This window comes from Hyla sarda, chromosome 3 (genome assembly GCF_029499605.1).
Source record: "Hyla sarda isolate aHylSar1 chromosome 3, aHylSar1.hap1, whole genome shotgun sequence".
Classification (NCBI taxonomy): domain Eukaryota; kingdom Metazoa; phylum Chordata; class Amphibia; order Anura; family Hylidae; genus Hyla; species Hyla sarda.
Window position 1 is genome coordinate 20,883,415 of NC_079191.1, and position 17,323 is coordinate 20,900,737.

Genomic DNA, 17,323 nt, shown 5'->3' on the forward strand with positions numbered 1-17,323 from the left:
CATTTACATATTCGAAAATTCAAATATGCAAAAATTTGCATATGCATATTCTCACGCCAGTCTCACACAGTAGTATTAGAGCCTTCTTTACACCACACAAGCTGGAAGCAGAGAGGGATGATCACTGTGATGTGTACTGTAAAAAACAAAAAAACAAAAAAACGAAGTGCTATATACAGTGCTATATTCTCGAATATTTGCAAATTCGCAAATATGCGATATTCGCGAGTAAAATTTGCATTGCGAATATTCGCAAGCAACACTAATAGTTAGGCCACCAGAGGTCCGCCTTCTGGTTCCACCTGCAGTCCTACTTGCAGATTGTCTCTTGCAGTAGCCTAGCAAAGACAAATGTCAAGAATACAGGTGGGACCTCAGCTCAGCACAGTGTATAGAGAGTATAAAGCTGAATATTTCAGCTCCCTTTGCAAACTGTTGGGCAAAGCTGACACATTGTGGAGTTCAGTCCCGAGAGATGAGGGGTGTGTGTACAGCCTCAGCCAATCACAGCCCATCTTACACTGAACTGCTCTGGGTTGTGTGTAGCAGAGTGAGGGGTTTTTCATGATGGGGAAGTGAACTAGGAGCATTATTAAGCGCATGGCAGGTACTCTTTAAAGGGTAGCTCCCACCATCCTTTTTTTTTTCTTTCCCTGCCTATTGCCCATCTTTCCCTAACCCCCTCCCTGCCTTAAATTTTTTTTTTTAACTATTTTAGAAATGCCTTTTTGTCTGCCTGGTAGTGTGCTCACTTACCAGGCAGACTTCCCCAGCAGGCACCACGTCACTGATGCCCGCTGGGGCCGGCACTTCCGCCCTTAGTTCACCTATACAGGGTGCCTCCAGCTGTTTTACCACTACAACTACCAGCTTGCCCTGACATCTATCGGCTGTCAGGGAATGCTGGGAGTTGTAGTGATGAAACAACTGGAGGCATCCACTAACTAAACTTCTGGGTTTCCGGGACTGGGGACGTGACATCACGCCACGCCCCCTCCACTCATGTCTATGGGAGGGGTTGTGATGGCCATTCACAGTTTACTACGTCATGGATGTTGTTATTCCTAAATGAATCATACATGATAGTACACTATATTTCATATCTACTTACTTTGTATAATGCACAATAGAATTGTAATCGTAAGGAATGTCCTGGGTATTCCCATTATCCAAGAAGAAAATGTGCTGATCACCTGTATAGAAAAATGTTTTATACAATAGAATTAGATCAGATAAGAATAAGAACTTCTATCATTACTAGAGTCATGTATGGAGATCACTGCTTAGAAACATCCATGGTGGAACCAACACCCAACTACTGTATATAGCATTGACACCAACTTAGGTTATAAATGTAGCACAAGGATAAAGCAAATATTAGGTTGATAAAAAAATATATAAAAATATTCTTTGGTATTTGGGACAAACATAAAAATCTAAAATTTAATCTGTGATGTCTTGGTCATGAAATAATCTGCAGATAGTCTTGTATAAAAAGACAATGATACTTTTGCTTTTTCTGCTCATGCCTGTAAAACATCTACAATTGAGTTTATGTTCTGCAGTAAAGTGCCAAGGAGGCGGTACAAGCCGTGCAGGTTTTTTTTAGGCATAGTTCTGCATGACTACTGAGATACAAAATGTATATTTTTTGTTTTATTTTACAAGTTTATGTTTCACTGACACTAAATGGGAGACTTTTAAAAATATCTTAAATTCTCACTGTAAGATGTATATACCGTATTTTTCGCCCTATAGGATGCACCGGAGTATAAGATGCACCCAATTTATAGGTGCCAAATCTAAAAAAATAAAGATTCTGAACCCAACAGTGGTCTTCAACCTGCGGACCTCCAGATTTTGCAAAACTACAACTCCCAGCATGCTGGGAGTTGTAGTTTTGCAACATCTGGAGGGCCGCAGGTTGAAGACCACTGGCATAGGAGGTAGTACTCACCTGTCACCGCCGCTCCGGAACCCGTCACCGGTGCCCTGGATGTCGCTCCATCGCTGTCGCCGCGTCCCTGGGGTGTCCCCGACGCTCCGGACTTCTTCTTCCCCGGGACGTCGCCGTCATCACATCGCCGTCACCGTCATGTGATGACGTCGAAGGAGAGCGCAGGGGATCCTGGCACGTAGAAGACACCGAGGAGGCAGGTAAGGCCGATCCCGGTGTCCTGTAAGGTGTTCGGGACGCCAGGATTTTACCGCGGCGGTCCAGAACAGCCCGACTGAGCAGCCGGGTTAGTGTTATTTTCGCTTCAGACGCGGCGGTCAGCTTTGATCGCCGCATCTGAAGGGTTAATACAGGGCATCACCGCGATCGGTCATGTCCTGTATTAGCGGCGTGTCCCAGCCATTGATGGCCGCAGGTATTTGCCGTATAAGACGCACCAACTTTTCCCCCCCAGTTTTGGGGAAGAAAAAGTGCGTCTTATACGGCGAAAAATACGGTACCTTATGGGAATAAAAGGGTCAGAAATTAAAGAAAACCAATGAGGATGAATACAACTGTTAACGGGGCATTTAAACTTAAAATTAGAGCATTTAAACTACTAAAACAGGACGGCAGTGAAGAAGCATTAAAAAGATATATAGAAAAAATTAGAATATGTAAAAAACTGATAAAAGCCGCAAAAGTAGAGACAGAAAGACTCATTGCCAAAGAGAGTAAAACTAACCCCAAAATGTTCTTTAACTATATAAATAACAAAAAGGTTAAAAATGAAAGTGTTGGCCCTTTAAAAAATGATGTGAAAAAAATAGTAGACGGGGATCAGGAAAAAGCAAATATATTAAACAAATTCTTCTCCACTGTATTGTTAGAGGAAAATGAAATGCCAGGTGAAATACAGCAGGATAAGGTAAACTCCCCAGTACAGGTCACCTGTCTAAACCAGGAAGAAGTACAGGTCACCTGTCTTACCCAGGAAGAAGTACAGTGCCGCCTACAAAAATTTACCAGGTCTAGATGGCATTCACCCCCGTGTTCTAAAGGAATTAAGTAATGTAATGGACAGACCCCTATTTTTAATATTCAAGGACTCTATAGTGACAGGGACTGTTCCCCAGGACTGGCGCATAGCAAATGTGGTGCCAATATTTAAAAAGGGGTCAAAAAGCGACCCCGGGAATTATAGGCCTGTTAGTTTAACCTCCGTTTTATGTAAATTGTTTGAGGGTTTTCTAAGAGATGCTATTTTGGAATATCTTGATAAAAATAAATGTATGACACCATATCAGCATGGCTTTATGAGGAATCGGTCCTGTCAAACTAACCTGATCAGCTTTTATGAGGAGGTGAGCTCCAGACTGGACCTGGGGGAATTGCTGGATGTGGTATATCTGGATTTTTCCAAAGCATTTGATACGGTGCCACATAAAAGATTGGTTCATGAAATGAGAAGGATTGGGCTGGGAGAGAATGTGTGTAAGTGGGTAAGTAACTGGCTCAGGAAACAGAGGGTGGTTATTAATGGTACTTATTCTGATTGGGTGACTGTTACTAGTAGGGACCACAGGGGTCAGTCTTGGGTCATATTTTATTTAATATATTTATTACTGACCTTGTAGAGGGGTTGTATAGTAAAGTAGTAATCTTTGCTGATGATTAGTGTTTCTCGCAAATATTCGCAATTCAAATTTTATTCGCAAATATCGCATATTCGCGAATTCGTGAATATTCGCGAATATAGCACTATATATTCAAAATTACGAATATTCGCTTTTTTTTTCCCACAGTACACATCAGAGTGATCATCCCTCTCTGCTTCCAGCTTGTCTAAAGAAGGCTCTAATACTACTGTGTGAGACCGCCGGACGAATATTCGCAAATGCGAATATTCGCGAATATTGATCCCTCCCTTCTGCTGCTTCTATCAAGTTACACTGGTTCATAAATTTTCACATATGCGAATGTTCGCATATGCGAATTTTCACATATGCGAATTTTCGCATATGCGAAAAAAACGTGAATATTACGAATATGCGAATTTTGCGAATATATAATGAATATTCGTCCATATATTCACGAAATATCGCAAATTCGAATATGGCCTATGCCGCTCAACACTACTGATGATACTAAACTCTGTAAAGCGGTAAACACAATAGAGGACAGTGCACTGTTACAAATGGATCTGGATAGGTTGGAGGTTTGGGCTGGTAAGTGGCAGATGAGGTAATGTAAGGTAATGCACATGGGGAGGAAAAATCCGGGCTGAGATTATGTATTAAATGGGGGAACACTTGGGATGGCTGAAGTGGAAAAGGACTTGGGAGTCTTAGTTAACAGTAAATTTAGCTGTAGTGACCAGTGTCAGGCAGCTTCTGCCAAGGCAAATAAAATCATGGGGTGCATCAATAGGGGCATAGATGCCCACGACAAGGAAATAATTCAACCGCTGTACAAATCACTAGTCAGACCACACATAGAATACTGTGTACAGTACTGGGCACCAGTGTACAAGAAAGATATAGTGGAGCTGGAGAGGGTTCAAAGACAGGAAACAAGGGTAATACGGGGAATGGGAGGACTACAGTACCCAGAAAGATTATCAGAATTAGGGTTATTTAGTTTAGAAAAAAGAAGGCTTAGGGGAGACCTAATAACTATGTATAAATATATCAGGGGACAGTACAGAGATCTCTCCATGATCTATTCATACCCAGGACTGTATCTATAACAAGGGGGCATCCTCTATGTCTAGAGGAAAGAAGGTTTCTACACCAGCACAGACGGGGTTCTTTACTGTAAGAGCAGTGAGAATGTTGAAGTCTCTCCCGGAGGAGGTGGTCATGGTGAACCCGGTTAAAGAGTTCAAAAGGAGTCTGGATGCATTTTTGGAGAATAATAACATCGCTGGCTATGTATCCTAGATTTATAGGGACAGAACGTTGATCCAGGGATTTATTCTGATGCCATATTTGGAGTCGGGAGGGAATTTTTACCTCTAGTATGAAGGTTTTTTTTGCCTTCCTCTGGATCAACTCAGTGGGGACTTATTAGGAATAAAGGTTGAATTGATGGAGTCTGGTCTTTTTTCAGCCTTATGAACTATGTTACTATGTTATGAACTATGTTCTACAGGTGAAACTTGAAAAATTTGAATATTGTGCCAAAGTTCATTCCTTTCAGTAATGCAACTTAAAAGGTGAAACTAAAATATGAGAGACTCATTACATACAAAGCAAGATAGTTCAAGTCGTGATTTGTCAAATTTGTGATTATTATAGCTTACAGCTCATGAAAACCCTAAAGCCCCCCCCCCCCTCCCAATTATTATGATTTGGGGAGCATGTCATCTGCTGGTGTTGGTCACTGTGCTTTATTAAGTCCAGGGACAACGCATTCGTTTACCAGGAGATTTTGGTGCACTTCATGCTTCCTTCCGCAGACGAGTTGAATTACTGAGATAAAGGAATTTTTGCATGACATTCAAATTTTTCGAGTTTCACCTGTACATAATAAAAATATTTTAACACAATTTTATGGTGTTATATTTACAGAAAACAATGTGTAGGAGAAAAAAGGGTGATTTTTGTTTTCTTTTCATATTTGTAACCCGTTCAGGACGCAGGGCACACATGTACGCCCTGGTCCCATTGCCGGTGTTTGAAGTGTGCACACAAGCTGAGCACATTTAAAATCTGGTGGGTGCCAACTGCTATCAGCAGCCACGACCCAGTGTTAATGGCGGCATCGCCAATCGGGCCAATGCCCGGAATTAACCCTTTAGATGCCGCGTTCAAAGTTGATTGTGGCATCTAAAATGCTGGGTTAACATGCCAGTTAGCTTAGCAGAGCTGATCAGGACCATCGCGGTAAAACTGCAATGTCCCAATCAGCTGTGAGGACGGTGGGAGGGCCCGTTCCTGCCTCCTCACCATCCGATCGCTGCTCTGAAGCACCAATAACACTGATCAAGGCATAGCATTGAACAGTGCATGAAATAGAAAGATTGCATGATATAGCCCCCTATGGGGGACAAAAAAAAACTGTAAAAAGTGTTTAAAAAAGTTAATAAATGTGAGTATTTTTAAAAATAAAATAATGTAATAAAAAATAAACATAATCGTACGGGGCACCGCCGCGTGCGTAAATGTTTGAACCATTAAAACATAAGGTTAGCTAAACCATAGGGTCAGTGGCGTACACATAAAAAAAATTACCAAAGTCCAGAATTGTGCATTTTTGGACACTTCATATGCCATAAAAAAATTTATAAAAATCTAGTCAAAAAGTCCCATCAAAACAAAAATGGTATTTTTTTAAGTAGTGAAATAAAATAAAATCTACATAAATTGGGTATCTTTGTAACTGTATGAACCTAAACAATAAAGACAAGGTGTCAATTTTCCAAAAAGGGCACCGCGTAGATATGGAAGCCCCCAAAAGTTACAAAATGGCGTTTTTTTTTATTCCACCACACAAATAAGATTTTTTTTTCTGCTGCAGATTATGTTAAAAAATAAGTGATGTCATTAAAAAGTACGATTGGTGATGCAAAAAATAAGCCCTCATATGGGTCTGTAGGTGCAAAATTAAAAGCATTATGTTTTTTAGAAGGGGAGGAGGAAAAAACGAAAGTGCAAGAACAAAAATTGGCCGAGTCCTTAAGGCCAAAATGGGCTGAATCCTTAAGGGGTTAAATGTTTTATCAACATTTTTATTTTTTACGTTTTTGTCAGTCTTACTAAGTAATTTGACCGTGCAATCACATGCGGGATTTCGGCAAATAGGGTTAATGCATGACCCCCTAAGTGTATGTCCTTTGCTACAATCTTAAAGGGGTAATCCACTGGAAACCATTTTTTATTTTTTTTAAATCAACTGGTGGCAGATTGTTAAACAGATTTGTAAATTACTTTTATTAAACAATCTTAATCCTTCCAGTACTTATCAGCTGCTGTATGATCCACAGGAAGTTCTTTTTTTTTTTTTTCTGCCTGATCACAGTGTTCTCTGCTGACACCTCTGTCCATTTTACGAACTGTCCAGTGTAGGAGCAAATCCCCATAGAAAACCTAGGCTGCTCTGGACAGTTTCTAACATGGACAGAGGTGTCAGCAGAGAGCACTGTGGTCAGACAGAAAGGAAATTCAAAAAGAAAAGATCTTCCTGTGGATCATACAGCAGCTGATAAGCACTGGAAGGATTAAAAAATGTTAATAGACGTCATTTACAAATCGGTTTAACTTTCTGGCACCAGTTGATTTAAAAATATTTTTTTCTAGTTAACATCAGGTTTGTGTTATACCGTTATCCACCATAAGGCGATTTTAGTACATCTGTGCCAGACAGTAAAGAACATTAGAAAGGATCTGTGCTTGTCTTGAGGCTAAATGGTTAATGGAGCTATATGTGTGTCGTGAGGTTGCCATAAGCTGCTGCTGTCTTTTTGTTAAATGGTATTTCCTGTTGGAGTTTCCTCCCTCCAACTACAAGTCCCAGGATCCCTTATTTCTAAGTGTGAGGTCACTTGTCTCCCTCCCACACATCAACCACCCCACCCATTGAAGCACACATGGGACTATTCCCTGCAGCCTTGTGTAGAATGATCTCCCCCCCTACCTAGCAGTCGCTTTACCCATTGAAGCACAGACACGCTCCCTTTCAACACCTGACTAGCAATGTAATGTCTCAGGCTGCACTACAAACTGGAAAAACCTGAGACAATTCTTATTTTGTATGCTGTTTAAAAATGAACATTGGGGCTGAATTACGAGACCAGCCATCAAACACCGGTACAGACACTATATTATAAACTACACTAACTTTACAGCCCCTGTAACATAGTCAAATAAAAAAAATCCTCGAATACCCCATTAACCAGCAGATGTCGGTGCTCACCTGGAGAAATGTTGTCCCACATGACGTCTATGTAGTCATCCCGGTCATTTCTTGTGAATTCATGGTAGAAGCCCAGAGCGTGCATGAGTTCATGTTGTATGAGATTGTACTTTATACACCCGGCCATAGAGAGACTCACTATCTGTTTACCCCCCATCTTCCCCGCATATGACCAACAGCTGAAAATGAGATGACATTATAACTCCTTTGAATTTCCATCCATATATCTATAATATTATCTATTAAAGAACAATTATGGAAAATGTCTACCTAAAATATGTTGAAGATCGAAAAGTATCAAAAAATCACTTACCCCGATCCATCCTCTATACTCAGATAGTCATTCTCGGTGCTTCTGTTGACAAACTGTACGCAGGTCATCACCTCAAATTCCTTCATAGCCGAAATAAACATTGATTTCTCGAAATTCGCTAATGGCCGAAGAAAAGAGTTTATTGTTATAAATGGGTCAAGTCCCCAATGTAATATATAATAATAAGTACTTACTGTATGTGGAGGAGGGGGCAGTATATGGGACTCGAACTCTTCCATCCTGGGACTTTATCCAGAAGCATCTTGTACATTTTGTTGCACTGCGGGCAAGGCGAGGTCTAATGTCACCTTCCAAAAGTGGAACAGAAGCATCTACAAGGAAGGAATGAGCATTAAAAAGATTTCAAGGACATCCTAGAGCAGTGTTTTCCAACCAGGATGCCTCCAGCTGTTGCAAAACTACTATTTCCAGCATACCCGGACAGCCAGGAAATGGATAACTAGCCTATTGGTCAGGGTCCTGCTATTATCTGCTATTATTATTTATCCCAGAGATGAGCTAAGTACAAGCAATTGGCAGTATGCCAATGTGAATCTTGAGGAAAGTCAAAGTAATATAAAGGAGTCTATAGAATGCCCATTGCGGGACCAGACAAACAAGAAGAAAAAAAATAAAAATAAATTATATACATTGTAGTAAGGTAGAAGATAGGGGAAAAAACGGGTATTCAGGTGCGTGCCGCGGAATCAGTCAAACATCCAGTCTGGATATAAATTCTTTATTTGTCAAATCAGATGCATTTTGAGGCATCTGCCTCTTTCTCAATGAACTGTGTCTTGTATCTTACATGAACAACTGAGTTGTATTTAAAACAGTAAAAAACACACGAACGGGTCAGATGCGGGAACGCCCCATGTGAACAGCGCACTTTGGTGACGTGTTGAGATTTCGTTTGTGGGAGTAACATAATATAGTGAAGAGGAACAGCCGGCACATATATATATACATGAGAAATAACTTGTCGGGAACATAAAATACTTGTCTGTGACAATCCTTTAAAATTGCAAATAAAAATGCAAATAAAAACCGTGCTTTTCAGCAACAGTGTGATTGTAAAGTAAAAAAAAAAATAGAATAAAATGAAACAAGAGCTTATCGGCTGTGCTTCATTAAACGTGAATATATCTAGCGCAGATACGCGCTAGTTGTTTCATTTCTTGTTATATACTTTTGCTATTGTATACACAATTGGCAGCAAAAGTAGATAACAAGTATATAACACTCTGTTGCTGACACATTTTTCCAAATAAACACAAAACATCAAACCCCTGCTGCCCCGCGTGTCTGCAATAGATATATTGACGTTTAAAGAAGCACAGCCGATAAGCTCTTGTTTCATTTTCTATTTTTTTTAACTTTACAATCACACTGTTGCTGAAAAGCACGGTTTTTATTTGCATTTTTAGTTGCAATTTTAAAGGATTGTCACACACAAGTATTTTATGTTCCCGACAAGTTATTTCTCATGTATATATATATGTGTGCCGACTGTTCCTGTTCACTATATTATGTTACTTCCAGAAACGAAATCTCATGAACGTCACCAAAGTGTGCTGTTCACATGGGGCGTTCCCGCATCTGACCCGTTCGCGGGTTTTTTGCGCTTACAACTCAGTTGTTCATGTAAGATACAAGCCACGGTTCATTGAGAAAGAGGCAGATGCCTCAAAACGCGTCTGATTTTGCAAATAAAGAATTTATATCCAGACTGGATGTTTGACTGATTCCGCGGCACGCGCCTGAATACCGTTTTTTTTCCCTATCTTCTACCTGATGATCGAGACCAGCTGGGTGAACCCAAGTCTCAAAAGCGCTTCATGGTAGTTGTGTCTGGCACACAACCCCACAAGGGGAGCACACATCTATTTGGTGCTACCTATTGTATTAGCTTCACACTGCTATACACCTACTACCCTTAGAGGAAGCTCTGCTCTATCTTTTCTTGCATTAGGACACATACATTGTAGTAAAGAATGGATTATCTTACAGGTTATGAAGGATCATCTTCTATGTTAGTCTGGACTCTGAGCGCTCCTGCTAGCAAAGGACGGACTCAAGATGCCACGATTGCACAGGGCAATTTAGTGGAAAAAAATTTCGGACAACGGGTTTTGGTGCTCACATGCGCCTTCATCAGGTCCACAAACAAAGTTAGATGCGTCCTGAGATGCTGGCTGTGCATGAGTGGCTTAGCCTGCACAGCCGGCATCTGATGCACAGCCGGCATCTTAGGACGCATCTAACTTATTTGTTTGTGGACCTGATGAAAGCGTGTGTGAGTGCCGAATACACTCTCTGTATCAATCCATCGCTTCATTCATTCTCTATTGGGCGTCTAAACTTTGCCGAGCACTTAGATTGTAAGCAAAGATGGAGAAAAAAAATGTGCTACAATTGGTTTGGTCTTTAAAATGTATCTGTCATAAAAAAAAAAAAAAATGTAAAAAAAATTGACATGTCATTGAGATATGTCATAAGTTTTGATCAGTTGGGGTGTGGGTACTGAGACCCCCACCAACCACTAGAACATGCAAAACATGGAGGATGTGGGTAATGAGTTTAAAAAGATGACAGCCTTTATTAAATGTTCCATGAAAGTATGCAGGAGAGCACTTGGCACTGGGTTCAGAACCGATGTGTTTCTGATGTAGACATCTAGAGATGAGCGAACTTACAGTAAATTTGATTCGTCACGAACTTCTCGGCTCGGCAGTTGATGACTTTTCCTGCGTAAATTAGTTCAGCCTTCAGGTGCTCCGGTGGGCTGGAAAAGGTGGATACATTCCTAGGAAAGAGTCTCCTAGGACTGTATCCACCTTTTTCAGCCCACCGGAGCACCGGAAAGCTGAACAAATTTATGCAGGAAAAGTCATCAACTGCCGAGCCGAGAAGTTCGTGACGAATCGAATTTACTGTAAGTTCGCTCATCTCTATAGACATCACATCCTTATTTATTTGTGTCAAGTGACATCCGAGACCGGAACCCTTTCTCTCTCCTTGCAGAATGCTCTATAGACTTTCTATAGAGTCTGTCTGGTCCAGTTCGAAGAGAGACGTGAGCACTTCTCTCTGCTTATTCTAGCATTAGGTAGGGGTCTCAGTATGCAGAGCCCAATCAGTCAAAACATTTGAAATATCTAAAGTATTTTTTAAATCACAGGGACACTTTAAAGGGGTTATCCAGGAAAAAACTTATATATATATATCTATATCTCAACTCGCTCCAGAAAGTTTAACAGATTTGTAAATCACTTCTATTAAAAAATCTTAATCCTTTCAGTACTTATGAGCTTCTGAAGTTAAGGTTGTTCTTTTCTGTCTAAGTGCTCTCTGATGACACCTGTCTCGGGAACCGCCCAGTTTAGAAGAGGTTTGCTATGGAGATTTGCTTCTAAACTGGGCGGTTCCCAAGATATGTGTCATCAGAGAGCACTTAGACAGAAGAACAACCTTAACTTCAGAAGCTCATAAGTACTGAACGGATTAAGATTTTTTATTAGAAGTAATTTACAAATCTGTTTAACTTTCTGGAGCCAGTTGATATATGAAAAAAAGTTTTTCCCTGGATAACCCCTTTAAGGATACATAGATACAGTAAATGTTGGCACCCCTGAAATTTTTCTAGAAAATGAAGTATTTCTCACAGAAAAGGATTGCAGTAACACATGTTTTGCTATACACATGTTTATTCCCTTTGTGTGCATTGGACAAAAAACAAAAAAATGAGGAAAAAAAGAGCAAATTGGACATAATGTCACCAAACTCCAAAAATGGGCTGGACAAATTTATTGGCACCCTTTCAAAATTGTGGAAAAATAAGATTGTTTCAAGCATGTGATGCTCCTTTAAACTGACATGGGGCAAGTAACAGGTCTGGGCAATATAAAAATCACACCTGAAAGCAGATAAAAAGGAGAGAAGTTCACCTAGTCTTTGCATTGTGTGTCTGTGTGTGCCACATTAAGCATTATCAAGAAGTTTGCAACCCATGGCACTGGGCGTGGGCGGAAGAGAAAATTTGATGAAAGGTGTCAATGCAGGATAGTCCGGATGGGGGATAAGCAGCCCCATACAAGTTCCAAAGATATTCAAGCTGTCCTGTAGGCTCAGGAAGCATCAGTGTCAGCACAAACTATCCGTCCACATTTAAATAAAATGAAACATTATGGCAGGAAACCCAGGAGGACCCCACTGCTGACATAAAAAAGCAAGACTACATTTTGCCAAAATTAACTTGAGTAACCAAAATCCTTCTGGGAAAACATCTTGTGGACAGATGAGACCAAGATAGAGCTTTTTGGTAAAGCAAATCATTCTACAGTTTACCGAAAACGGAATGGGGACTACAAAGAAAAGAACACAGAACCTACAATGAAATATGGTGGAGGTCAATGATGTTTTGGGTTGTTTTGCTGCCTCTGGCACTGGGTGTCTTGAATGTGTACAAGGCATCATGAAATCTGAGGATTACCAATGGATTTTGGGTTGCACTGTACAGCCCAGTGTCAGAAAGCTGGGTTTGTGTCAGAGATCTTGGGTCTTCCAGCAGGACAATGACCCCAAACATACGTCAAAAAGCCCCAGAAATGGATGGCAACAAAGCGTTGGAGAGTTCTGAAGTGGCAGCAATGAGTCCAGATTTAAATCCCATTGATCACCTGTGGAGAGATCTTAAAATTGCTGTTGGGAAAAGGCGCCTTCCAATAAGAGAGACCTGGAGCAGTTTGTAAAGGAAGAGTGGTCCAACATTCCGGCTGAGAGGTGTAAGAAGCTTATTGATGGTTATAGGAAGCCACTGATTTCAGTAATTTTTTACAAAGGGTGTGCACCCAAATATTATGTTAAAGGGGTACTCCGGTGAAAACCTTTTTTCTTTTAAATCAACTGGTGGCAGAAAGTTAAACATATTTGTAAATTACTTCTAATAAAAAATCTTAATCCTTCCTGTTCTTATTAACTGCTTAATACTACAGAGGAAATTCTTTTCTTTTTGGAATGCTCTCTGATGACATCACGAGCACAGTTCTCTCTGCTGACGTTATTATAATAATAATAACACTTTATTTATTGTTGTCCTTAGTGGGATTTGAACCCAAGTCCCAGCACTGCAAGGCAGCAGTGCTAACCACTGAGCCACTATGCTGCCCTTAGAACACATCAGCTATGCATGGTTCCTAAAATGGACAGAGATGTCAGCAGAGAGCACTGTGCTCGTGATGTCATCAGTGTTCCAAAAAGAAAGGAATTTCCTCTGTAGCATTCAGCAGCTAATAAGTACTGGAAGGATTAAGATTTTTTAATAGAAGTAATATACAAATATGTTTAACTTTCTGCCACCAGTTGATTTAAAAGAAAAAAGGTTTTCACCGGAGTACCCCTTTAACCCCTTAAGGACGCAGCCCTTTTTCACCTTAAGAACTGAGCCCTTTTTCGCAATTATGACCACCGTCACTTTACGAATTAATAACGCGAAAGCGCTTTTACCGAATGTTCTGTTTCTGAGACAGTTTTTTCGTGACATATTCTACTTTATTTTGGTGGTAAATTTTCGGCGTTAATTGCATCCTTTTTTGGTGAAAAATCCCCAAATTTCATGAAAATTTGGAAAATGTAGCATTTTTCTAACTTTGAGGCTCTCTACTTGTAAGGAAAATGGATATTCCAAATAAATTTTATTTTTTTTCACGAATACAATATGTCCACTTTATGTTGGCATCATAAAATGAACATATTTTTGCTTTTTGAAAAAATTAAAGGGCTTCAAAGTAGAGCAGCAATTTTCAAAAATGTCATCTAAATTGCTAAATCTGAAGGGACAGATGTTACAGAACTACAACTCCCAGCATGCCTGGGCAGTCGAGGCATGCTGAGAGTTGTAGTTTGGCAATATCTGGAGGGTTACCGTTTGGGCACCACTGTAACAGTGGTCTCTAAACTGTGACTTTGGCTGTCTGGGCATGCTGGGACTTGCAGTTTGGCTTCCTAGTGGCTGCCACAGTAAAGATCGTTTTGCTTTCACTTTCAATTCCCCCCCCCCCCCCCCACCACCCCCGTTGATTCCCTACCTGAGCAAGGATCCAGCAGGCTCCAGCGAAGATTCCAGGTCCCCAGGCATCTTCTCCTGCAGGTACGGCCTCCATATTCTTCCCAGATTCCCTCAACATCCAGGGGCGGGCAGAATGGGGGTTGCCATGGCAACCCCCTGTCCTGCGCTGCCATTGGTCAGAACTCCGTTCTGAGTAATGGCAGGGGATAGGAGGGGATCGCAGCTTTGCGACCTCACTCCTATCTCTTAGGCTGATCTGGGCTGTTGCTGACAGCTCCGATCAGCCCTATTTTCCGGGTGATCGGGTCACCAGAGACCCGATCAGCCCGGAATTGGAGAAAATCACATTTCTGAATTGATATGCGATTTTCTCCGATCGCCATAATGGGGGGGTCTCAGGACCCCCCTGGGCGATGTGCCGGGGTGCCTGCTGAATGATTTCAGCAGGCATCCGGCTCCGGTCCCAAATTAGAAAGAGTTTTGGCTATATCGATAAGATGGCAGTCTGCCTTTTGGTAGGCTACAGAAGAAGTTACAAACACAATGCACGTTAAACTTACCGGTCTATAGTTCCCCAGGAAACTATAGACCGGTAAGTTTAACGTGCATTGTGGGTAAATTGTTTGAAGGACTTATAAGGGATTACATACAGGAATACATAGGGGATAATTGTATTATAAGTGATAGCCAGCATGGGTTTACTAAGGATAGAAGTTGTCAAACCAATCTAATTTGCTTTTATGAAGAGGTGAGTAGAAGCCTTGACAGAGGAATGGCTGTGGATATAGTGTTTCTGGATTTTGCCAAAGCGTTTGATACTGTCCCTCACAGACGTCTGACAGGTAAGTTAAGGTCCTTGGGCTTGGAAACTTTAGTTTGTAACTGGATTGAACACTGGCTCATGGATCGTACCCAGAGAGTGGTGGTCAATGATTCGTACTCTGATTGGTCCCCGGTAATTAGTGGTGTACCCCAAGGTTCAGTACTGGGCCCGCTGTTGTTTAATTTATTTATCAATGATATAGAGGATGGTATTAACAGCTCTGTTTCTATCTTTGCAGATGACACCAAGCTTTGTAGCATGGTACAGTCTATAGAGGATGTGCATAAGTTACAGGATGACTTGGATAGACTAAGTGTCTGGGCATCCACTTGGCAAATGAGGTTCAATGTGGATAAATGTAAAGTTATGCATCTGGGTACTAATAACCTGCATGCATCGTATGTCTTAGGGGGGATTAAACTGGCAGAGTCACTGGTAGAGAAGGATCTGGGTGTACTTGTAGATCACAGACTACAGAATAGCATGCAATGTCAGGCTGCTGCTTCCAAAGCCGGCAGGATATTGTCATGTATAAAAAGAGGCATGGACTCGAGGGACAGGGACATAATACTCCCCCTTTATAAAGCATTGGTACGGCCTCACCTGGAATATGCTGTTCAGTTTTGGGCACCTGTCCATAAAAGGGACACTGCGGAGTTGGAAAGGGTGCAGAGATGCGCGACTAAACTAATATGGGGCATGGAACATCTTAGCTATGAGGAGCGATTAAAGGAGTTACAATTGTTTAGTCTTGAGAAGAGACGTTTAAGGGGGGATATGATAAACGTATATAAGTATATTAATGGCCCATACAAAAAATATGGAGAAAAACTGTTCCAGGTTAAACCCCCCCAAAGGACGAGGGGACACTCCCTCCGTCTGGAGAAGAAAAAGTTTAGTCTCAAGGGGCGACACGCCTTCTTTACCGTGAGGACTGTGAATTTATGGAACGGTCTACCTCAGGAACTGGTCACAGTAGGAACAATTAACAGCTTTAAAACAGGATTAGATACATTTATGGAACAAAATAACATTAATGCTTATGAAGAAATATAAAATCCCATCCCTTCCCCAATATCGCGCCACACCCCTACCCCTTAATTCCCTGGTTGAACTTGATGGACATATGTCTTTTTTTCGACCGTACTAACTATGTGTAAGGTGTTGCTTCATGGATAATGTGCTGAGGGTAAAGCAAGAGTAAAATCCAGTTGAATGATGCGCAATGAAAGGCTGGAGACTTACCTTTGTTGACTTCCTCTATTATATCGGACACCGGCCTAAAGTCCATATCACAAACTTTGATAATATCTGGGGAGGAGAAAAACAAGTTGACAAAACAATGTGAAAACATAATAAACAATCTCTCTCTAAACACCATCATTTTATAGCCACTGGGTTTTATTTAAAAATAAAAAAAACTAAACATTTTTTTAAATAGATATTATCATTTTTTTTTTAAAGAGTACCTGTCACCAAACTAAACTTTAAATATATTGTTCCTTATGTAATTATAAGACACTTTGCTCTTTACTTGCTGTTAAAATTCTTAACCTTTATATGTTTTTCATGTGATTGAAAAAACGGCCACTAGGTGGCTCTGTTCTGTTCCCTGCACAAGTCAAACAGTTAGTGTGGTCTCCTCCCGGCCTGGCAGGAGACCAAACTCAGAAAGTGCCTTCCAGGCTTCAGTGATGTCACGCCTGCTGGGGAACGTCCATTTTCTCCTGCCAGGAGCTCACACAATGTGAGCAAGGGAAAAGGTATGATACAGGGATTTTTAAAGCTCAGAAGATTTTTTTAAGGGCAGGAGGGGTGTTAGGAGTAGGTAGGGAATATAATTAGAAAAGATGGTTTGATGACAGTTACTCTTTAAGTGTCCCTGTCATTTAAAAACCTACAAAGAGGCATATGAAAAGTTTAGATCAGTCGGGGTCTCAGCAATCAGGAGAACAAATGCTTCACTATCTTGCAACAATCTCTCTCTTGCAGCCCCATAGACTTATAATGAGGCTACAGGAGGAAGCTTACTACGAGCTGGGGACTGTGCTCTACCCCACTTGTTTTACTGATCGGTGGGAATCTAAGCACTTAGATCCCGACCCATTGAAACTTTTTACATGTCTCTGACAGCAGGCAGTGGCAGACTGGTGAAAGTTGTAGTAGCCAGTGGACAGCAGGCAGTTTTGGAATGGTTACAGTAGTAGCCAGCATACCACAGGGGTGGTGGCAGTACTGTCTAATCATTGGCATCAAGCACAGGGGGTT

The 17,323-nt window shown here is 41.0% G+C and overlaps 1 protein-coding gene across 2 annotated transcripts in view; it reads right to left on the reverse strand.

The window, feature by feature from the left end:
- LOC130361182 (embryonic protein UVS.2-like) overlaps window positions 1-17,323 on the reverse strand; it is a 78,680-nt gene that overhangs the window by 16,456 nt on the left and 44,901 nt on the right. Inside the window, exons 13-17 of one of the 2 annotated variants that reach the window (XM_056563851.1) lie at window positions 16,301-16,366; window positions 8,360-8,497; window positions 8,166-8,283; window positions 7,853-8,031; window positions 1,112-1,193 (exon numbers count right to left, since the gene is read on the reverse strand). In XM_056563851.1, the coding sequence (XP_056419826.1) occupies window positions 1,112-1,193; window positions 7,853-8,031; window positions 8,166-8,283; window positions 8,360-8,497; window positions 16,301-16,366 (583 nt within the window). The remainder of the gene's footprint in view (window positions 1-1,111; window positions 1,194-7,852; window positions 8,032-8,165; window positions 8,284-8,359; window positions 8,498-16,300; window positions 16,367-17,323) is intronic. The other variant, XM_056563852.1, reaches the window with a different exon arrangement.